Source organism: Budorcas taxicolor, chromosome 1, assembly GCF_023091745.1.
Source record: "Budorcas taxicolor isolate Tak-1 chromosome 1, Takin1.1, whole genome shotgun sequence".
NCBI lineage: Eukaryota > Metazoa > Chordata > Mammalia > Artiodactyla > Bovidae > Budorcas > Budorcas taxicolor.
In genome coordinates, this window is record NC_068910.1 from 16,089,550 (window position 1) to 16,114,190 (window position 24,641).

Consider the following 24,641-nt stretch of genomic DNA (forward strand, 5'->3'; position numbering starts at 1 on the left):
TTGAGTGCAGCATTTTCACAGCCTCATCTTTTAGGACTTGAAATAGCTCTGCTGGAATTCCATCACCTCCACTAGCTTTGTTCGTAGTGATGCTTCCTAAGGCCCACTTGACTTCACACTCCAGGACATCAGGCTCTAGGTGAGTGACCACACGATTGTGGTTATCTGGGTCACTAAGAACTTTTTTGTATAGTTCTTCTGTGTATTCTTGCCACCTCTTCTTAATCTCTTCTGCTGCTTCTTGCTGTTTCTGTCCTTTATTATGCCCATCTTTGCATGAAATGTTCCCTTAGTATCTCTAATTTTCTTAAAGAGATCTCTAGTTTTTCCCATTCTATTGTTTTCCTCTCTTTCTTTGCATTGTTCATTTAGGAAGACTATCTCTCCTTGCTGTTTTCTGGAACCCTGCATTCAAATGTGTATATCTTTCCTTTTCTCCCTTGCCTTTTGCTTCTTTTCTTTTCTTAGTTATTTGTAACGCCTCCTCAGACAACCGCTTTGCCTTCTTGTGTTTCTTTTTCTTGGGGATGGTTTTGGTCACCACCTCTTGTACAGTGTTATGAATCTCTGTCCATATTTCTTCGGGCATTCTGTCTACCAGATCTAATCCCTTGAATCTGTTTGTCACCTCTACTGTGTAATAAGGGATTTGATTTAGGACATACCTAAATGGCCTAGTGGTTTTCCCTATTTTCTTCAATTTGAGCCTGAATTTTGCAATAAGGAGCTAATGGAATGAGCCACAGTCAACTCCAGGTCTCGTTGTTGCTGCTTGTATACAGCTTCTCCATCTTCAGCTGCAAAGAATATAATCAGTCTGATATTGGTATTGCCCATATGGTGATATTCATGTGTAGAGTTATCTCTTGTGTTGTTGAAAGACGGTGTTTGCCACGACCAGCACGTTCTCTTTACAAAACTCTGTTAGACTTTGCTGTGCTTCATTTTGTACTCCAAGGCCAACTTTGCTATTATTCCAGGTATCTCTTGACTTTCTACTTTTGCATCCAGTCCCCTATGATGAAAAGAACTTTTGTTATTGGTGTTGTTTTTCTAGAAGGCATTGTAGGTCTTCATAGAATCGTTCAGCTTCTTCAGCATTAGTGTTTGGGGCATAGACTTTGATTACTATGATGTTGAATGGTTTGCCTTGGAAACGAGCCCAGATCATTTGGTCATTTTTGAGACTGTATCCAAGTTTGCATTTCAAACTCTTGTTAACTGTGAGGGCTACTCCATTTCTTCTAAGGGATTCTTGCTCATAGTAGTAGATGTAGTGGTCATCGGAATTAAATTTGCCCATTCCTGTCCATTTAATTTCACTGATTCCTAAAATGGCCATGTTCAGTCTTGCCATGTCCTGCTTGACCACATCCAATTTACCTTGATTCACGCACCTGACATTCCAGGTTCCTATGCAGTATTGTTCTTTGCAGCATCAGACTTTACTTTCACCACCAGATATGTCCACAACTGGGCATCATTTCCACTTTGGCTCAGCCTCTTCATTCTTTCTTGAGCTGAAAGAACATAGTCTGAACATTCTTTCTTGAGCTATTTCTCTGCTCTTCCCCAATAGCATATTGGATACCTACTGACCTGGGAGGGTCATCTTTCAGTGTCATATCTTTTTTGCTTTTTCATACTGTTGATGGGATTCTCAAGGCAAGAATACTGAAGTGGTTTGCCATTCTCTTCTCCAGTGGATTATGTTTTGTCAGGCCGTGACTAGCAGGGCCATGCCCTTCAGCTGTTTCACGTAGCTGGAGGACATGCTCAGTGGCATGGTTGTTCCACTGCTGGTCCTCTTGAATGTGTGAACCTTTACCTGTCACTGGATGTTGGTCAACATGTTCCCTGGGGGCCTGGGCAAAGGCCTTCCTGGAGTTGTTGGCTGGAACCAGTCAACCCTGAAATCCAAAGATGCTTGCTCCTTGAAAGAAAAGCTATGACCAACGTTAACAGCATATTAAAAAGCAGACATTACTTTCCTGACAAACGTCTGTCTAGTCAAAGCTATGGTTTTTCCAGTAGTCATGTATGGATGTGAGAGTTGGACCATAAAGAAAGCTGAGCACCAAAGAATTGATGCTTTTGAACTGTGGTGTTGGAGAAGACTCTTGAGAGTCCCTTGGACAGCAAGGAGATCCAACCAGTCCATCCTAAAGGAAATCAGTTCTGAATATTCATTGGAAGCACTGATGCTGAAGCTGAAGCTCCAATACTTGGACTACCTGATGCGAAGAACTGACTTATTTGAAAAGACCTTGATGCTTGCAAGATTGAAGGCAGGAGGAGAAGGGGACGACCAAGGATGAGATGGTTGGATGACATCACGGACTCAATGGACATGAGTTTGAGCAAGCTCCGGGAGTTGATGATGGACAGGGAGGCCTGGCGTGCTGCAGTCCATGGGGTCGCAAAGAGTCAGACATGACTGAGTGAACTGTACTGAACCCATTTTTTGATTGGATTGTTTTTATATTGAGCTCCATGAGCTGTTTGTATATTTTGGAGGTTGATTATTCCTTTGTATGTTTCATTTGCAAATATTTTCTCTTATTCTGAGGATTGTCTTTTCATCTTGTTCATGGTTTTCTTTTCTTTGTTTCTATTTCATTTATTTCTGCTCTGATCTTTATGATTTCTTTTCTTCTACTGACTTGTTCTTTCTCTAGTTGCTTTAGGCGTAAGATTAGATTATTTATTTGAGATTTTTCTTGTTTCTTGGGGTGAGATTGAATTGCTATAAACTTTTCTCTTAGAACTGCTTTTGCTGGGTCCCATAGGTTTTGGGTCATCGTCAGTGTCATTTCATTGTCATTTGTTTCTGTGTATTTTTTAAATTTCCTCTTTAATTTCTGTAGTGATCACTTGGTTATTTATAGCATCACACTGTTTAGCCTGCTTGTGTGTTACAGGTTTTGTTTCCCCTGCAATTGATTTGTAATCTCATAGCATTGTGGTTGGAAAAGATGCTTGATAAAATTTCAGTTTTCTAGGTTTTCTGAGGCTTGATTTGTGACTCAAGATATAATCTATCCTGAAGAATGTTCCATGTGCTTTTGAGAAGAAGACATATTCTTCTGCTTTCAGTTGTAATGTCCTATAAATAGCAATTAAATCTATCTGGTCTGTTGTGTCACTTAAAGCTTGTGTTTCCTTGGTTTCTGCCTGAATTATGTGTCCACTGGTGTAAGTGGGGTGTTAAAATCTCCCACTCTTATTGTGTTACTGTCAGTTTTTCCTTCTAGGGTTGTTAGCATTTGCCTTATGTATTGAGGTGCTCCTATGTTAGATGCATAAATATTTATGAATATAAATTCATATATAGAAGATATAAAAATTATATCTTCTTCTTCAATTGATTCCTTGATCATTATGTAGTATCCTTATCTCTTGTGGCAGTTTTTATTTTAGGCTATTTTGTCTGATAAGAATATTGCTGCTCCAGCTTTCTTTTGCATGCAGTGTCTTTTTCCAGCCTCTTTCAGTCTGTGTGTGTCTGAAGTGGGTCTCCTGTAGGTAGCGTACACACAGGTTTTGTTTAGTATCCATTCAGCCAGTCTGTGTCATTTGGTTGGGGCATTTGATCCATATACAGTTAAAGAAATTACTGATGTATACTTTCCCGGTGCCATTTTCTTAATTGTTTGGGGTTTGGTTTTGTGGGGTTTTTTATTCTCTTGTGTTTTCTGCCTGGAGAAGTTCTTTTAGCATTTGTTTAAAGGCAGCTTGGTAGTGTTGAATTCTGAGCATTTGCTTGTCTGTAAGGCTTTTCATTTCTCCATTAAATTTGAATGAGATCCATGCTGGGAAGAGTAATCTTGGTTGTAGGTGTTTTCATCACTTTAAATACATCCTGCCACTCCTTTTCAGGCCTGCAGAGTTTCTGCTGAACAATTAGCTGATAGCCTTATGGGGATTCCCTTGTATGTTATTTTTTGCTTTTCCCTTGCTGCTTTTCATGTTTTTTGTTTTTTTTTTTGTATTTAATTTTTGTTAGTTTGATTAATATATGTCTTCATGTGTTTCTTCTAGGATTTATCTTGTTTGGGACTCTAAAAAGCATGTCACAATGCAGTAGAATAAAAATGGGATGCATAGAACCTTTATATTCCATCTGTTGTCTGGTTACTTTAGAGTCATGGGAAGAGTGTGAATTATGGAGCCCTTTCCACAATAGAAATGGGTTTTGTCTAAGTTATGCTGCTGCTGCTGCTGCGAAGTTGCTTCAGTTGTGTCCAACTGTGTGTGACCCCATAGATGGCAGCCCACCAGGCTCCCCTGTCCCCCAGATTCTCCAGGCAAGAACACTGGAGTGGGTTGCCATTCCCTTCTCCAATGCATGAAAGTGAAAAGTCAAAGTGAAGTCGCTCAGTCATGTCTGACTCTTAGTGACCTCATGGACTGCAGCCTACCAGGCTCCTTTGTCCATGGGATTTTCCAGGCAAGAGTACTGGAGTGGGGTGCCATTGCCTTCTCTGAGGAGAGGTAAATATCTAAGTTATAACCTTGTCCAAATACACTGACAGCCTAATTTCAGAAGAAATAAATACCATAGCCTGACCAGAATGAACCAGTCCTAGCTAAAGCTTCCCTTTGCCTCTCTCTACAGGGCAGTCTTGGAATCAGCGGATCCCCATTTCAGTCCTCCAAAATTGAACTTTATGGAAAAAGTCCTCTTCATTTTTGAAGACTGAGTGGGGAGAATTCCCCTCATGGTCCAGTGGTTAGGACTCCTTGCTTCTTCTGCATGAGTTCAGTACCAGTCAAGGAACTAAGTTCCCACATGCTGCACAGCTGAAAAAAAAGACAAACAACTGATTGGGTCTCTTTGCCTTATCAGAAAGATTTAATAATTAAACGAGAAAGTTGAATTGTTTGACGGCCTGTTAGGATCCAAGTGTACTACATACTTCATATGCCTGTGAGTTCCTTTTTAGAGTAAGAGGCAGAACTTGGTATTGACAACAACTAAACAGGTAGAGGAGAGCACTAGAGTCGTTGTGTGTGCCAGTTACCCATAACACTAGGCCTGAGTGTTGGTGGGAGTCTAAAGTGGTATAGCGATTATGAAAAAACAGTATGGAGCTTCCTCTAAAAATTAAAAACAGACCTACCATACAGTCCAGCAGTTCTATTTCTGGGTTTTTTTTCCTCTGGAAAAATCCCACTAAATCAGAAAGATATATGCACCCCATGTTCCTTTCAGCATTGATTACTGTAGGGAAGATATAGAAGCACCCTAAGTGTCTGTCAATAGATGAATGGATAAAGATTTGGTATATGCATTCGGCCATAAAAACGAATGAAATCCTGTCTGTGAAAACATGAGAGGACCTAGAAGATAGTAATGCTAAGTGAAGTCAGTCAGAGAAAGACAAATATGATTTCAGTTACATGTGGAATCTAGAAAACAAATGAATCAAACATAATGAAGCAAATAGTCTCATGGATACAGAGAATAAACTAGTGGTATTGCCAGAGAGGAGGGATATAGAGGGTGGCGGGATAAGTGAAATAGGTAAGAAAAATTAAGAGATAAAAACTTACAGTTAGAAAATAATGAGTCATAGGGATAAAATATACAGCATAGGTAATATAGTCAGTAATGTTGTAATAACTTTGCATGGTGACAGGTGGTAACAAGACTTATTGTGATCATTTTGTAATGTATAGATATACTGAATCACTATATTGTGCACCTAGAACTAGCATAGTGTTGCACGTTGGTTTTACTTAAATTTAAAAATTAAAAAAAGGGGAAGAAAATAAGGGTACCAGTCAGTGAAACATGTAATGAGTAAAAATGGCATTGCAGGTAGAGAGAGAGTCATTAGTAAATTAATAATTAGGAAAAGTTAGATGAAGTGAGTAAATGGCTGGAAAAATTGTAACTTACAGCTGACTTAAAAAGAAGTAGAAAGCTTGCATACTCCTGGTTAAAGTAATGGTAGATCTGGGTTTATTAAAAAAAGGAAAAGCAACTTACCATAAGGGAAATAAATGACTACATGGTTTTATTGACGATTTCTATGTAACTTTAAAGAAATAAGTCCCAAATTTAATCAGATTTCTAGGCAGTAGAAATTTGAAATGGCCCCCTATTCATTCTGTAAGCCCAGTATAAATTTGTTGTTAAAAGCCAGAAAAATAACAAAAAAAGGAAAATTACGTTTATTTCACATGGATATACACACAGAAATCATAAAATATATTAGCAAGTAAAATTTGACAATGTATGAAAAGGTAATAAATCATGACTAAGATAGATTCATGATAGGTAGTAAAGGAGATTTTTTAAAAAATCCACGAGTAAAAAAAAAAAAATCCACAAGTATAGTGTACCGTTGTAACATAATAAAATGAAACAGTAGGTAGATGAAAAGCATTTGATAAAACTCGAAACCAGTTCATTAAGGAAAATATTTCAGGTAGTTAGAAGAAATTTCCAATTGAGAATTTAAAAAACTATAGCAGACATCATGCTGAATGAGATATTTTAGTAGTATTCTTTTTAAATTAAAAATGAAGTAAGATGCCAGTTATCATTACTATTTGTTATTGATGGTCCTAACCAGTATAGCAAGAAAAGAAATTAAAGTCTTAAGAACCCAAAAGGAAAAAATAAAATTGTAGTAATTTGTCATTTATGTGGAAAACTCAAAGAATCTATGGGCAAAATATTTTCAAAATGTAAGAATTAATTATTTGCTTGGCCATAAAGTTTCAACAAGTTTCATAGATTCAGATTACACAGAATGTGTTTTCTGATCACATTGGAATTAAGCTAGGTATCAGTAATAAGTGATGATAAGAAAATTTCCAAATGTTTGATATTTAAGCAATATTCTTCTAAGAGAAAGAAAGAAAAACTAACAGAAAATGTTTTGAGCTAAATGATAGTGAAAATGTCATTTATGAAAACATATGACCTTCCTGTACTTATAGGGAAATTTATTTATATGCTTAAATGCATTTCTTGGAAAAGACTGAAAGCAAAACATCAATGATCTAAGTATTCATTTGAAGAAGTTAGAGAAAGAATTGTAACAGTTAAACCCAAAGAAAGTAGAAGGAAGGAAGGAAACTATAGGCCTGTTTCAGAGGATTCTAAAGTAACTTTGAAGTTCAAAGTGCTCCACCCGCCCCCGCCCCCCAAATGATTGTATGTAGCTCTTAGTTGTGCTGCTCTTCCTCTCGGAAGGTCTGGTTCTTTCTAGCTCAGTGCCCTGAAACTACCCACCATCCAGAATGCCTTTTATGCCTACTGAGGAGACAAGATGAGTAGGTGAACAGAAGTGTCTAAAGTACGAGGCTCCTGGTGTCTGGACTTAGAATCATGCACTGACAACAAACAGGACTCTTCTGGCAGAGTCACTGCTGAGTATTTCCCAGACGTGCTTTAAGGAGGGAATTAAATGAAACAGCACTGGGTATGTTTAGGTGACCATTTGGAAACTACTTTCAGTTCTGATATACCTGCCATTCATACAGCATTTATTATAGTAAGACTAACATTTTCTAACATAGAATGACTTGAAGGTAGCTAAAAATTTACTTTAGGAACTGTTTGTGAGGAAGTGTGTATTGAGTCGGAGAAAGCAATGGCACCCCACTCCAGTACTCTTGCCTGGAAAATCCCATGGATGGAGGAGCCTGGAAGGCTGCAGTCCATGGGGTCGCTGAGGGTCGGACACGACTGAGCGACTTCACTTTGACTTTTCACTTTCATGCATTGGAGAAGGGAATGGCAACCCACTCCAGCGTTCTTGCCTGGAGAATCCGGGGGACGAGGGAGCCTGGTGGGCTGCCGTCTATGGGGTTGCAGAGAGTCGGACACGACTGAAGTGACTTAGCAGTAGCAGTAGTATATTGAGTACCTATGAAAATGAGTTTTCATTCAAGGCTCTCAGTTAAGAATAGGCTCAAAATAGGTTTTTAAAAAGGAGTTTTTATGTAGGGGAAGGAAGGGAAATCTCAGGTCATTAATGTGAAGGAGAGAAATTGAAAAAGTGGATAAGCCTAGAAAGAGAAGTTTCTATCCTTAGATATATGGAGGAATTAACAGAAGGGAGGTGCTAGATAATCATAACACATTTGTTACACAGTGTGTCTTGTATTTTACATTTATCTGCCTTACTCAATTTCAACTAAAATGAGCTCAGTAATTGTGAGACTTGAGGACCTCCCTTGTGGTCTAGTGGTTAAGAATCTGCCTGCCAGTGCAGGAGACAGGGCTTTGATTCCTGCTCTGGGTAGATTTCACGTGCTGCATAGCAGCTAAGCCTGCAGGCCATAATTACTGAAGCCTGTGTGCCCAGAGCCCATGCTCCGCAACAAGAGAAGCCACTGCGATGAGAAGCCTGTGTACCACAACGAAGAGTAGGCCACACTTGCCATAACTAGAAAAAGCCTGCGTGCAGCAGCAAAGACTCAGTGCAGCCACAACTATATAAATAAAATTTTAAAAAAGATTTCATTTACCTACCACCTCTCCCATTCCCCAGGTTTTTATACTTTCATTCTTCTACCTGAATGCACACTGGGGAAAAGTTGCAAACAAGAAAGTAATAGAGTTTTCTACTCAGTTGAAGAAGTGAAATGACTTAATTAGTTGGGAAGCAAGTGAATGGTAATGGCTTTGTAAGACATCCTTGAGTAAGACATCGAAGACTGAATTAGAAGAACTGATTATTAAATCTTCTACAGGCTTGTAAATACAAGACATATATATGAAACACTTAGGATTTTAAGAGTTTTCAAAGGTATTTTGACTTGTGTCTTATTTTGGAATAATTTGAGACTTCACCAAAATTTGAAACCAAATCTAGTTACATCAGACTTAAGAAACAGATTATAGGATTCTATGATGATTCATGCCATTTGTTGTGAATTTTTTTGTTTTATTTTTGTTTTCTTGGCCACTTTGCTCTGCTTGTGGGATCTTAGTTCCCTGACCAGGGATTGAACCTGCTCCCTTGGCAATGAAAGCATGGAGTCCTAACCACTGGATGACCCTGTGAATTTTTTAAAGAGTTCAAAGGGTCCTTCCCCCCACCCCCAGTTTGATCTCTAAAATAAATTTCTAAAAATAGAATTGTTAAATCCCTTAACCTGAAGATAAAGCTCCTTTTGAGTAGTTTTTTTTAGACTTTAATGGATAGTTTTTTTTCTGTTTAAAAATGTGTGGGAGCATCTGAGATACTAAAATTTTTCCTTTTTGTTTAAGTATTTCCTTTGATCAAGGCGCTTGGCTGTAAACTTTGAGCTTTGCCATTATTTCTGATGAAAATATGGACAGAAAGTAATATTGTAAGGTATATCTCCATTATCTTATTCTGTCAAACTGTTTTTAAAATTATGTCCTGTAGTTATGTCATGTAACAGAATGTTTCGTTGCATAACTTGCCTTTCAAGACAGTTTGAGTAGAATATATCCTTTTCTTTTTTGTTAAAGCATAGTAAACTCTCCTAGGTTAAAACAACAATAAACTTTTATGCTGCTGTTTTTTGTTTTTGTTTTTTTCATAAAATTCAGGGACTTATTCTGGACACAACGTATTTTTCTTATTGAAGTATCACAGATCTTGATAGAGCCGTCATAGCAGAAATGGGGGGAAAAATATACTGAGAGACATTATGATTCAAAAGAGAAAGCAGCTGGCTCTGTTATATCCTCCTGACTGTTGGTCCAAAAGTAGTGTTTTTGTATTCTGAAGCCAGGTGTAAACAGTAGTCATCTATTCAGACCATTAGTAATTTCCTTTCAAAGTAAATGAGACTATATTAGGCTAGAAATTTTAAAATCTGTAGTTGTTTTGGAGAATTTTCTATTTTCATTAGAAATTTAGGATTTTCATTAGAAAATTTCCTTTCTTTACTGTTAGTTATATCCTTCTGCTAGTATGTGTTAAAAATATCATTCTGAAATATTGACTTGTATTGCTTTTTAGTTGCTAAGTTGTGTCCAACTCAGCAACACCACAGACTGTAGCATACCAGATTCCTCTGTCCTCTACTATTTCTTCGAGTTTGCTCAAATTCATGTCCATTGAATCGGTGATAATAACTAACCATCTTAACCTGTTTCCCCCTTCTCCATTTGCCTTCACTCTTTCCCAGCATCAGGATCTTTTGCAGTGCATCGGCTCTTGGCATCAGGTGGCCGGATTATTGGAACTTCTGCTTTAGCAATGGTTCTCCCAGTGAATATTGATATCTTTTAAGATCAACTGGTTTGATCTCCTTGCAGACTCTCAGGGGTCTTCTTCAGCACCACAATACGATAGCATCAGTTCTCTGGCGCTCAGCCTTCTTTATGGTCCAGTTCTCACATCTGTACATGACTACTGGAAAAGCCATAGCTTTGACTATATGGACCTTTGTCAACAAATGTCTCTGTGTTAATACACTGTCTAGGTTTTGTCATAGCTTTTCTTCCAAGGAGCAAGCTTCTTTTTAATTTCATGGCTGTGGTCAATGTCTGCAGTGATTTTGGAGCCCAAGAAAATAAAATCTGCCACTGTTCCCACTTCTTCCCATTTGCCATGAAGTGATAGAACTGGCTGCCATAATGTGAGTTTTTTTAATGATGAGTTTCAAGCCAGTTTTTTCACTCACCTCTTTGACCCTCATCAAGAGGCTCTTTAGTTTCTCTTCACTTTCTGCCATTAGGGAAGTATCATCTGCATATCTGAAGTTGTTGATATTTCTCCCAGCAGTCTTTATTCCAGCTAGTGATTCATCCATCCTGGCATTTTGCATGATGTATTCTGCATAGAAGTTAAATAAGCAGGGTGACAATACAGCCTTGACATACTCCTTTTCCATGTTGGACCAGCCTGTTGTCCATGTCTGGTTCTAACTCTTGTGTCTTGACCTGCATACAGGTTTCTCAGGTTTCGCAGGTAAAGTGGTCTGGTACTCCCATCTCTGAGAATTTTCCATAGTTTGCTGTGATCCACACAAAAGCTTTAGTGTAGTCGATGAAGCAGAAGTAGATATTTTTCTGAAATTCTCTTGCTTTCTCCATGATCCAACAAATGTTGGCAATTTGATCTCTGGTTCCTCTGCTGTTCAAAACCCAGCTTGTACTTCTGGAATTTCTGTAGCTTGAAAGATTTTGAGCATAACCTAGGTAGCATGTGAAATGAGCATAGTTGTACAGTAGTTTGAACATTCTTTGGCATTGCCTTTCTTTGGAATTGGAATGAAAGCTGACCTTCTCCAGCCCTTTGACCACTACTGAGTTTTCCAAATTTGCCGACATACCAAGTAGAACACTATAACGGCATCATTTTCTAGGATTTATAGTAGCTCAGCTAGAATTCCATCACTTCCGTTAGCTTTGTTCGTAGTAATGCTTCCTAAGGATCACTTGACTTTTGTTGCAGAATGTCCTGTTCTAGGTGAGTGATCATACCATCGTGGTTATCTGGGTCATTAAGACCTTTCTTGTATAGTTGCCACCTCTTCTTAATCTCTTCTTTTAGGTCCATACCGTTTTTGTCCTTTATCATGCCCATCCTTGCATGAAATGTACCCTTGATAGCGCCAACTTCCTTGAAGTTATCTCTAGTCTTTCCCATTCTATTATTTTCCTCCATTTCTTTACATTATTCATTTTAGAAGGCTTTATCACTCCTTCCTGTTCTCTGGGACTCTGCATTCAGTTGGGTATAATTTTCTCTTTCTCCTTGGCCTTTCACTTCTCTTTTTTCCTCAGCTATTTGTAAATCCTCCTTAAACAGCCACTTTGCCTTCTTGTGCTTCTTTTCCTTTGCGATGGTTTTGATCATTTCCTTCTGTACAGTGTTATGAACCTCCATCCACAGTTCTTTAGGCATTCTGTCTAACAGATCTAATCCCTTGAATCTATTCCTCACTTCCACTGTGTAATCATAAGGGATTTGATTTAGGTCATACCTGAATAGCATAGTGATTTTCCCTACTTTCTTCAGTTTGAGCCTGAATTATGCAAAGGAGCTAATGGAATGAGCCAGTCAGCTCCAGGTCTTGTTTTTGCTGTCTATATAAAGCTTCTCTCTTCAGCTGCAAAGAACATAATCATTCTGATTTTAATGTTGACCCCTTGGTGATGTCCACATGTTGAGTCGTCTCTTCTGTTGTTGAAAAAGGATGTTTGCTATGACCAGTGTGTTCCTTGACAAAACTCTATTAGCCTTTGCTGTGCTCTATTTTGTATTCCAAGGCCAAACTTGCCTTTATTCCAGGTATTTCTTCCTGCTTTTGCATTCCAGTCCCCTATGATGAAAAGGACATCTGTTTTTGGTTATTTCTAGAAGATGTTAGACATCTTCATAGATTTGGTCAACTTTAGCTTCTTCAGCATCAGTGGTTGAGGCATAGACTTGGATTACTATGATGTTGAATGATTTGCCTTGGAAACGAACTGAGATTATTCTGTTGTTTTTGAGATTGCGCCCAAGTACTGTCCCCCTGGTGGCTCAGATGGTAAAGCATCTGCCTGCAATGCAGGATACCTGAGTTCAATCCCTGGATTGGGAAGATCCCCTGGAGAAGGAAACGGCAACCCACTCCAGTACTCTTGCCTGGGAAATTCCATGGATGGAGGATCCTGGTAGGCTACAGTCTATGGGGTCACAAAGAGGTGGACACAACTGAGCAACTTCACTTCACTGCATTTCAGACTCTTGTTGACTATGAGGGCTCCTTGTATACTCGAGTTTTTTTGTTTAAAATTATTGCATCTCTTAGAAATAAATATATTATCAAATTAAATATATATAAATTCTTTGGAAAGATTTGTAAAAGATAAAGTGATTAGGAAAAGAAATGTAAACTTTTAATGGTATTGATGACTGTTGTTTAGGAAGCAGTACTGCTGGCGCACCCTTTCAGTGCTGTGAAACAAGAACAGCAGAGAAAATGGATTGAAGAGTTGAACAAACAAATAGAAGATGACCGGCAAAAAAAAGCAGAGGAGAAAATTATATCCTCAATGGTAATTTATAAAGTTTCATGGGTATACAGGGAAAAAAATTTAAACATCTTTAATCATAAACTTAAAAGTACCCTAAAACTGCATGACAAGACTAGAATATTTAAATTTTTCCACATTTGCTCTTGTGAACCTTTTTTGAATGAATTTAGTAAGTGCGATTTTGCATAGTTTCTTGTAACTTGTTAGACATTTCCTAATTCTTTGAGTTTTTCATATTCTCTAAGCTTAGCTATCTCAACGTATGTGGAATCAATACAGAATGCAGTTTTGTTAATTTTCATGACACTTGTTTTGCTGTGCGGTGACTTTTAGAAATTGTGTTATTTGTCATTTGGGATTTTAAATGTAAGAAGAGTTATTAAAGTTCTTAGCAGGTCTTGTTTGTCGTGATTAGGGTGAGGAACATGACAGATGGGCGATGCATTTTGATTCCTTAAAGAACTATCCTGGTTCTCAGTCTCGACTATCCTCTCAGTCAATGCAAAAACAACCAGAGTACTTCTGTGTCTCTCCGGACACTCAGGAGCTGGCTGATATCAGCAGTCTGTATACACCTACAGTTGGAAGCCAGATTGAACCTTCAGAGGAGGAACATACAGTGAAACCTTTTAGAGATACAGCTGTGGCAAACATTCAGAAAACGAAGTAAGTTCATTCTTCAGTATTTATTGATGTTTAAGAAAGTCTGTGTGCTGTTTTTTAGGGCTGTTGTCTGTTCATATCTTAACTGTCTTCAGTTCCCTATGTTTATTTATAGTAGAAATGACTCGGCAGAGCTCCTTGCCTTCCCACTTGCACCTCTTTCAGGTGTCCTGTATTAATCTCCTTCTTGCCTATCAAAAAAAAAAAAGTAGAAATGATGTATTTTGAACAAAAATGAGTTAGTACTTTGTTAAACTCACATTTGTGGGTTTTAAGTAGCTAATATATCTATCTTGCCAGCTTTCTCCGTTCTATGACTGCTCTTTTGGACCCAGCTCAGATTGAGGAACGAGACAGGAGGCGACAAAAGCAGTTAGAACATCAGGTATTGCATTGTAACGTGTTGTTCTTTGCCTTAATAGTTAGTAGTCATGGCCTAGATACCTAAGTGAATGGAAATTAAAATTTTGCTGTAAATTTAGAGCACAAGCCTTGTACAATCCTGTGATTACATCTAATCCCTACCCCAACTGGTGTTATATTAGAATCATGCTCATGCTGAGAACTAGGTTGTATCACACGGTACAGCCACCTGCCTTCCAAGAGAGAAGGTCTCTAATGTATAGGTTGTGTATCTGAAATGATACTGAATCTATTTAAGTTAATAGTATTAAGGTGTTTTTGTTTTCTTTTTTTCCCCTCCAGTTTTTCTGAATTCTGTTCAGGGTCTTTGAATTAGGTCTTTGAAAGGAAATATATATAAAGGATTGAGGTAAAATTATGATTAAGAAATCTAGCAGATAATATAAGAAAGGAAACTAAGATTAAAATTCTACCCTAATTTTAGTCTAATACTAAAGGGACTTGAATGTCTAATAATTCTTTAAAATGTCTACTGTGTGAAGAATTAGGCTTCGTTCATGCAGTTAACAGTCAATTAAGTGAACAGACATTTATAGAGCATCTGCTATTTTTACTAGGCACTATGTTAAACACTGAGAGTTCTTCTAAGAGCCCTCCTGGGATTAAAAAGAAAAGGCATGTAGAACTTGACAGGTGGGAGATGGGAAAAACCTGACATTCTAATTTAATTTGACATTCTAACTTAACTCATGTACATACTACCCTCTGTATATTGATGAACATTTTGAAACACCAGAAAAATGCTGTGTGAATTTTTTAGATTTATGACAGTGATTTATGTTACTGTTTATGAGTAGAAAGCTATCACTGCTCAAGTAGAAGAGAAGCGCAAGAAAAAGCAGCGCGAAGAAGAGCAGAGAAAGAAGGAGGAGCAAGAGGAGGAGCGCCGCTTAGCCCGGGAACGAGAACAGATGCAGAGACAGTATGAAGAAGACATACTTAAGCAAAAACAAAAGGAAGTAGGTTATCTGTATCCTAACTGTGACATTTTAAAGTAAAAGTGGGTTGTTTTTTTTTTAAAGTGGGTTTGTTTTTAAAGGAAAAATAACCAGAATATTTGCATGTATTTTGAAATAGTGAAGCTGTATGCAGAAACATTAAAGCTTTGTGTAAAGGTTTTGTAAGTAGGAAGAAAGCTGGAGCTTTTATTTTTTCAAAAGATTTTTTCACAGATGCTATTTTTTTCTCTCTGAGGAGAGGGGAGGTCAAGATGAGTTATTACAACATAAAACAAAAAGTTTCCATATGCTTAATTTTGAAGTGTTTCCTAAGCAATGGTTATTAATAAATTTCTAGGTATGTTAAGAGAAATGATTGGGCTTTCTGTCTGTATTCATTTGTGAACAGGAGCATTTACTTGCAGAATGACTGGCTGGGATTGATCATAGATTCTGTTACTATGTTAGAGGATTCCTCTGTGCTAATTAAAGATCTGTTAAAAAGAGTAGGAGAACTTCTGTAGCCAGTGGCACAGACTGCATAGGTATGGCGATATCAAGTGCTGTGTTTGAGTGGACCTGACAAAGAGCAGGTTATACAGTGATGCTCGATCGCAGAAGGTTCGTAAGATTTAGAGAACAGACAGTAGAGCACCTGCCCTGGGGCTTGGAGGTGGCATGGGGGCACGGGAGCATGCCTTTTCTTGCCAGTTCGCGCTTGCAACCGTTGCTTCAGAATTAGCTGATGAATGTACTAATGGTTTAGGTTCTGATTTGGATACATAGACTATGCTGAGCCAGCTACATCTGTGAAATAACTACGTACATGAAAAAAGAATGTTATTTGCTTGAATTATAAAAAATGACCATAAATCTTAAGTATTAGTTCTTAATTATCTAGTGGGTTGGCAAAAAAAGTTTGTGATTTTTTTGTAACATGAAGAAACTCAAACTTTCTGGCCTCTCTAGTTTTCTTTCACCTTAATAAAATTATGGAGTTGACCATTGGTTTTAGAAGCTTTGGAAACTTTATTAGTATAATCTTGAGTGGGTGAGAGAGTTTTTGTGTTTGTGGTCTAATATAGCTGTAGAAAAAGATACTAAAACATGAGCTCCAGAAAGGAAGGAACTTTGTTCTGTTGGCTGCTCTACTCAGTTTCTTGAATAGTGCCGGCATACAGTAGGAACTTAGAAAATTATTAATTATTACTGAGAGAGAATAGTCATGTCTGTATATGTTTGATAATTATATTTAATAACTTTGTGCGCTTCAACATTGATAGGAAATGATGACTCTGCAGACGAATAAGCTGTTCCAGACGATGCAGAGAGCGCAGGAGCTGGCCCAGAGACTGAAACAAGAGCAGAGAATCCGAGAATTGGCTCAGAAGGGACATGACCCTTCTAGATTGATTCAAAATCTAGGCAGTAAGCACAACTAGAATTTTATTTATAATTATAGCATTTTTTTAAGATTGAGAATAATTGCCTGTTTTTAATACCTTTAAACGCTTATTAACTAAATACTTTTTAAGGAATTTCAGACTTTGAACTAAGGTAATTTTATAATGCTTACTTGGCAAACTGCGTTAATAGTAGAACTAAATAATGCTGAACTTTCCAGTATCTTTTCACATATATTTTCTTAATATTTCCCTCACAATAGGTAAAATGTATACTTTTGTACCCATTTGTACAGAGTTGTCCATGAAGTAATCTCCCTAAGTTCAGTAAGGGATAAAAATGCTGATAAGTTTTTATAGGAAACTTCAGGCTAACCCTTCTAAATTTTTATTGCAGTGTTTACACTACTTGATTAAACTAAAAGTCATATTTATTTACTTGCTGCTGTATCATTTTATCAGATAACTTATTTCTCTTGCCAGTTGATAGAGTACAAGTGGAATATAATGCCTCTACTAACAACACTGCAAACTCAAGACATGGCTTGGATAAAGTGAGCAGTAAAATGAATACATGTATCAACTCTACAGCCTCTCCCAGGAAGGACACTGGTGTGCAGACAGGTATTGGTTGATACATTGTGATTTGGCTTAAAGTTTACTTAAAATCACAGTTAAAATTAAATTAAAGTTTAAAATTTAAAGGAATTTAAGGTTTTCAAGTTAAGAGTTAGAAAATGAAGGTTTTATCTCTTGGTTTTTAATTTCGCTATAGCAGCTTTATTAAGATATAATTTACATAGCATTAAATTAACCCCCTTAAAGGATACAATTCAGTGTTTTTTAAAGGATACAATTCAGTTTTTATATTCAGAGTTGTACAGCCATCACCATAGTTATTTTTTAGAACATTTTTACCACTCCAAAAAGAAACTCTGTACCCATCAACAGTCATTCTCCATTTCCTTCTTCCTCTCTACTCCTGGGCAACCACCAGACTACTTTCTGTCTCTAGATTTGTCTATTCTGGACATTCCGTATGATTGAAATCTTTTCTGTCTGGATTCTTTCAGTTAGCATGTTTTAAGGGTCATCTGTATTGTAACATATGACAGTAAGCGCTTCATTCTTTTGATCACTGAACAGTTTTCCATTTTATGCATAGACCACCATATTTTGTTTCTATTCCTCCATCAGTTGAGGACATTTACTTCCACTTTTTGGCTATTAGAAATAATGCTGCTGTGAGCATTACTGTATAAATTTTTATGTAGACGTAAATTTTCAGTCTCTTGGGGGAGAAGAGTAGCATTGCAAAGTCATAGAGTAACTGTATGTTTCAAGTTTTGAAGAACTACTAAACTGTCTTCCAAAGCAGCCATACCATTTTACATTCCCACCAGTGATGTATGAAGTTTCCAGTTTCTTTATATCCTCACTCATACTAAATCTCATGGTTATAAAGTGCTCTCTCATCATGACTGCTGATGTTAAGTATCTTTCCATGTGCTTCTTTTAAGTTTTTACATAAGTAATTAAGTAATACCCATGTTGGGTGTCATTATCATAGGCTTACTATGAATCCTTTCAGCCCTCCACCTGTATGTCCAGGAAATTTCTTTTTTAAAGTAATTTAAAAAAAGTAACTTCCAGTAACTTCTTATCTTGTTTTAAAATGTAAAATTGAGATATAACTGATATAACATTAGTTTCAGGTATATACCATAATGTTTATACTGTCAGTAGCACAGATTGGGGCTCCAAACAAGTATAAAGGTCTTTCCTGGGAGATTGCAGCAGGCTGAAGTGAGGCAGAGGTAACCGTGAGATGGGTCGCTGTGAGAAGCGCAGCAGGAATCTGGGTGTGTGCAGACCTGAGGCCTGCCCCTAGACCTTTTTCAGGGAAGATGAGAGTGTGAGTTTCAGTTTTGTTTGTCCAGTGCGCTGTGGTTGGTAACCTGCCAGTAATTGTCTCTTCAGTTGTTGTAGTCTTATGAGGCCTGGAACACAGCCCCATTGGTTACAGTCCTGTGGGGCCTGCAAGCAGAAGCCCTTGGCCACTAGAACCAGGTGCTGTAGAGGTGTCCCCTGGTGGCACCTGTAGAACTTGGGACACCATACAAGCGTAGTGTATAAACTTTTCGGGAAACACTGGCTTGCTGGCGTAAGGCAGAGGAAAAATGCCAAGATTATATCTAATGACCTCCATTCTCTGAGAGCTTATCCATACACCCCTTGATGTGTGCCAAACTCAAGCCTTTCCTTGAGGCTAAACCTTTTGGAAAAGCAAGTAGGGATCTTTTTTAGAAAGACTGGTGGTTTGTTTTAGCCTGCTATTTTTTCAGTGTCCTTGGGGTTGATACTCTGTCAGGAGCTGTTTCTCTGATTGTTACAGTTTCATGGGACCCTGGCCTCCAGAGCCAGTCTGTCAGGGGGCAGCCACTGGGCAGCAGCTGCAGAAACCAGGGCACCAGGTGCTCACAGAAGTTCCCTGCCAGGAGATACTGGCTCTCTGGCCTGGGGTCAAGGGAGAGGGTGAAGATGGCGTGCACCAGCTAGAACAAGGCGGAGGGAGAGTGCTAAGATGCCTCCTGCCACTCCCCTTGAAGCTTGGGAGTGTAATAGGGCAGGGGCAGCAAGGTGGAAATAACAGGCCTGGTGGTGGTGGTGGTGTTGTTTAAATAAAAGGTGATGCCCACCAGCCTCTTTCCACACCCCCACTGTGGGAGTATTCCAGCAAGCCCATAGATGTGTTAACTTACATGCCTACCCCTTGGGCCAACGCTTCAACTAATTTTTTTTTCAACCTAATTTTAAATGAGCTTCCTTCGTATCAGTGTGATTGGCTGCCTCTGCACTGGGCCTGGGAGTAGGTGACCCTTGAAGAGCTCTTTTTCCCTTCTGCTGTAGCTTTGAGTCTAGTTTTGGTTTTCATGTTAGATGTTTTGGGGCATTATCTGTGCTGTGCAGATCTTAAAAGCGGGGATGCTCAATGGGTTCAAACCCTTCGCTCCTTGGAGGAAAGCTCTTGAGTTCCCTCCCAATTGTGGGTTGTAGCACAGGGACAGGGTTCATAGCTTGATTGTGGCTCAGCCTCTCTCACCTGCTTTGATGCTGGGGCTTTCTCACTTGCCCAGTATGTAGGGGTCACCCAGCCAGTTTTTTAGGGTTTTTGTTTTAGGAGGAAATTGTTCCATATGTATATGTAGGTTCAGTGTGTCCATCGGAGGTGAGTTCAGTATCTTCATAGGTCACCACCTTGAACTAGAGCCCTTCACTTTTTAAACTAATTACCAGTAGGCCCTGCTATCAGTTATTTGTGGTCTTGGTAACTTAGACAAAAAACAATTTGGCTTGCCATTAAGTAGGGGATAATATTCCTCTGGAAATAGGAGTTGGCTGGTACTATCTTACAGAAATCCGTTCTCTACGTAACACTATTTTCTGCCAGTTAATCGTAGATCTTTCTTCAGTATAACAAGACTACCCACATCCTATGACAGGAAAGTAGAAGGGAATTTGAAAAAAGAAGAGAGGATTAAAGCAACCTGCTTAGTTATCTGAAATCATTCTGCTCATGAGCCCTTGGTACTTTTTTTATTGTTAGCTCTTAGTGTGAAATCTGGTTTGGTCCCTTCTCTATGTCCAGAGTAATAACAAAGTTCTATAAATCCTACACATTAACTAAAGTCAAACTAAGTTTTTAAGACCATGAAATTATGTATATTACCACTGGGTGACTCTAGGGAATATAATCCATCAGGGTCCTCAAATATCAGTAGTTAAAGATGACTTATTTAGAAAGGGATTATTTTCAAAGGAGTGGATGTGCAGGAACACAGCAGTGATGCTCTGACTGGTGCTGGCGGCAACTGGAGTGCTAGTGGAAATCTAGAAGCCAAGTGTTGGATAGAGAACTTTGAGGGGAACCGTGACCTTTGGGAAAGGTAGTCAGCCTGAGGTTAGCTCATAGGGACTGAGACAGTGGAATAAATAACCTGAATTGTCTTTTCCCTTCCTGAAATCTGCTTATGAACACTCAATAAAAACAGAAGCCCAAGGATCCAGAATACCACTGATAAGGTTCTTACCAATCAGCCTGAGAGCAGGGGAGAGAATATAAATGGGTCTAAAGTGGCAAACGATATCCAGTATGAGAATGATGTGGGCTGGGCAGCCTTACTAGTAGGAATTAGTCCTGGGGCACCTCTAGCCTGGAATAACACATTTAGATTAATAAGTGGACTTTTTTTTTTTTTTTAATGGGCAATCCAGACCTCTTTTGCTTAGCTACTTGTGAATTTAAAATTTCAATCATATGTGGAAAAATAGCCCTTGTAAGTTTGAGGCTACCAGCTGTTGTGACAGTAGAGCATATATATATAACCATGAACATCATATAAGTTGTAAGGAAATTTCACGTCTTTTTTTTCAATGGTGAACTTTTCTTGTTTTCAAAATGGAAAAAAGTGAAAGGTTATATGCAATTCAGGGATAGTCTGCTGGCATAGCATGATGGTACATGAAACATTAAAAAAATACATGAAATGCACTATCAGTAGCAGTCAGCATTTCCCTAAAAATTATGATCTTGCATTTCTAAGTGAAAACCAGACAGTCCTGTTTAGAAGTTTGGTTTAAAAAGTGATCTCTATTATGTGATGCTAAGAATGAATCATCTGAGATTTTGATATGTGCTACAGGTTGAATGACCCTTGAAGGCCTTATGCTGAATGAAATAAGCTGGAGTTGAGGGGAGGGGGCAGTTGTGCAGGGAGGCACAAATATTGTGACTTATTTCAGTTACCATAATGTCCTCAAGGTTCATCCAAGCTATAGCATATGTCAGAATTTCCTCCCTTTTTTAAGTGTGAGTGATACACCATTTGTGTGTGTGTAAACACATAGCCCATTACATTCCATTTTTCATTCTTTCATCTGTCAGGGGACACCTGTATGTTAATAGTTTCACTGATACAAGGAATCTAGGGTTAGATGAACAAATTCACGTATGGATAGTAGAGTGAGGTTGCTGGGGTTTGGGAAGGAGGTGGAATGGGGAGTTACTGCAAAGTGGGTGCAGGGTTTCTGCGGGAGGTGTTGATTGGTTCTGGAATTGTGTGGCCTCATGGGTGTGCTTGGTACCCTGAATTGTGCACTTAAAAAGGGTTTAATGAAAGATTTAGGGAAATTAGAACACATGTGCCTTACTGGTGGGAATGTATAATGGTTCAGCTGCTACGGCAAACTGTGACACTGCCTCAGAAAAGTTAAAATACAATCACTGTGTGGTCCAGCAAGCCCACTTACGGGTGTATATACCCAGAGCAGCTACAGAAAGTGAGGTCTTGCATAGCCAAACAAAGTGGCAACACAGGTGTCGCCCGACAGGTGAATGAAAGATGGAATGTAATGGGCTATGTGTTTACAGACACACAAATGGTGTATCACTCACACTTAAAAAAGGGAGGAAATTCTGACATATGCTACAGCTTGGATGAACCTTGAGGACATTATGGTAACTGAAATAAGTCACAAAAAGACAAATACCTTAGGTTCTACTTGTGTTTATAGTGGTCAGAATCATACAAGGTAGGATGGTGGTTGCCACCAGGTGGCAGGAAGAGGGAAGGAGTTGTTTAGTGGGTATAGAGGATTTTCTTTATTGGAATATAATTGCATTACAATGTTGTATTAGTCTCTGCTGTACAAGGTGAACGGGCCATATGTATGTAGGTATCTCCTCCCTCTTGAGCCTCCTTCCCACCTCCCCCATCCCACCCCTCTAGGTCAATACGGAACACTGAGCTGAACTCCCCGCTTTACAACAACTTTAGAATTTATTTTCAGAACAAAGTTTTTGAGGGCAATTTTAATACCTTTGAAAAAACGGTTAAGATGAGTAAGTTTTGCATTATGTATATTTTACCACAATTTTAAGAAAAATTAATCACTTGAAACTTTTTTTTAGATGACTTAAGTATAGGAGTATTTACCAATACAGAATCACGCTGTGGATCAGTATCAGAGAGGGAAATTATAAACTGTTCATCCCCTGAGATTGCTGCAGAATTTAATGAACAGTTTAACACTAAGAATAACAATCAAGAACTAGTAAGTCCGATTAAAGGAGCCAACTTAGAAAAAGAAAACAGCTGGTATAATGACCAGTGTAATCAGACCACAAGAACGGAGAAGCAAACAAAACATATGAAGAAATGTCCTAAAAGACCTGACTGGAACATAAATAAGCCACTCAGAAGGTATATTCCAGCGTCAGAAAAGTACCCTAAACAACTTCAAAAGCTGAGAGAAGAAAAAAAGCTAAGAAGGCAGATGGAACTGCTTCATTTGATTGAAAGAAGTAATCCTGGACAAATCTCTCAAAATAGAGGCACTTCACCAGAAGTTCTTGATTCATCTCAAGAAACTGAGCCAAGTTTCAGGCGGCAGCTAGTCAGAAAGGTAAAGCTGTTCTAAAAATTATTTCTTTAAATGCATCGAAGTTTTTAGAATGAGACTACAGTTCCTCACATGCATGTTTTGACAAGGAGAAACTTGCTTTAGTTTATTTTACACCAGGGGTCAGCAAACTATGGCCCAAGGGCAAAATACTGAATGTGCAGAAGCAGGCTGCAAATGTAGTGCTACTGCACATGCAGTATTTTAGGGACACATCCATGCTCATTCTTGTGTCTGTGACTAACTTCATGCTGCACGTTTTATCAGAGTAATTGCAACAGACACCACATGGCTTACAAAGCTGAGTTTACTATCTGTCCTTTACAGAGAAAATGTATACTTAAACCCTGTATAGATTAGTAGTATTCTTTATTCAAATACCCATTCAAAACTCTTGTTTATAGTCTATACATAGAGAGCTTCCCAGGTGGCTCAGTGGTAAAGAATCCACCTGCCAAGCAGGAGACCTGGGTTCAATCCCTGGGGTGGGAAGATCCCCTGGAGAAGGAAGTGGCAACCCACTCCAGTATTTTTGCCTGGGAAATCCCATGGACAGAGGAGCCTGGCAGGCTAAGTCCAGGAGGTTGCAAAAGAACCGGACACAACTTAAAGACTAAAACCACCAGTGACAATGAATATTTGAACCAACACTCTTTGAGAGAGATATAATCCAAATATCCAAATAATGGGCAAGGTCAGGAATGACTGGTTTGGTTTCTCTGACTGGAGAAATACCTAGCCTGTTACCTAGGATCTGTTGCTCAAATCATTGTTTGAGAAACATTATAACAAGTAAACCACTACAATTATTTGTGGGGATATATGGAAATACTGTTATTTACTCCTTTCTACATTTGTGTATCCATCATATAGGAAGAAGAACCTCTGAGAACTAATTGTTTTAGCAAGGAAAGGTATGTTATGGTTTTCATTGCTACTTAGTGCTAAGCAGAAATGTGACATTTTCTATTAGCTCCAGATTTAACAGTGTTGATTTTCCAGATGTCAACAGTGGAATAGACATTCTCCTTGGATTGAGAGGAGAGGGAAATGACTGGTTAGCAATGAGAAAATAACCAATGGCAAATTTAGAATTGTTTGCTTTTGATTATGAACCATCTGGTTTAGAGTTGTCTCTGAATGTGGCTCTAACAGCAAGTTTACTTCAGGTGGCATAAGTTGTATTATGAACATTAAGGCTCAAATCAGGTAGCATTGATTGATCCTCAGAAGCTAGTAAATTTTTTTCTCCCTGTTCTAGAGAGTGTCTGTATATGTATATCCTCAGCAAGTAGTAATAACGCACATAGTAATCGTGTTTTATTGGCCTATTTTAGGAAAAATCATAAAACTCAAGCCTTTTATACATAGTGTTCCCTAAGATGTTATAAGTACTTCAGAATAAACTGAAATGTGACTGAAGAATAGAAAATGCTTAATCTAAAATAAAAGACACAATAGTTAATTGATTAATGCTTAAGTCCTTTATTGTGCTTTTGGGAAAATACAGGTCTCAGTCGCCACCAATTCTGGCAGTGAAAAGCAGAACGCAACAAACTCAGACACTAAAAAATAGTAATTATGAAAGAGAGAATCTGATCTCAGGACATAGTCCAACAGAATTATCACCTGGGATTTCTGATCCATTTCATTTTATCCCGTATGTCCGAACCAACGAGGTCTATTACCTGGATCCAGATGCACCACTGTCTAGGCCTGTAACCCAGGATCCTCACTACCAAAATGCACATGGTAGGTAAATGCATCCCCACCCCAAATTCA

General features: G+C 38.4%; 1 protein-coding gene across 1 annotated transcript in view; it reads left to right on the forward strand.

Annotated features, from left to right (window-relative positions):
• CCDC66 (coiled-coil domain containing 66) overlaps positions 1 to 24,641 on the forward strand; it is a 49,089-nt gene that overhangs the window by 22,808 nt on the left and 1,640 nt on the right. The window contains exons 9-17 of the mRNA XM_052639492.1: positions 12,860 to 12,991; positions 13,386 to 13,636; positions 13,934 to 14,018; positions 14,854 to 15,015; positions 16,278 to 16,422; positions 16,881 to 17,021; positions 22,369 to 22,862; positions 23,733 to 23,773; positions 24,370 to 24,611. Of these exons, the coding sequence (XP_052495452.1) occupies positions 12,860 to 12,991; positions 13,386 to 13,636; positions 13,934 to 14,018; positions 14,854 to 15,015; positions 16,278 to 16,422; positions 16,881 to 17,021; positions 22,369 to 22,862; positions 23,733 to 23,773; positions 24,370 to 24,611 (1,693 nt within the window). The remainder of the gene's footprint in view (positions 1 to 12,859; positions 12,992 to 13,385; positions 13,637 to 13,933; positions 14,019 to 14,853; positions 15,016 to 16,277; positions 16,423 to 16,880; positions 17,022 to 22,368; positions 22,863 to 23,732; positions 23,774 to 24,369; positions 24,612 to 24,641) is intronic.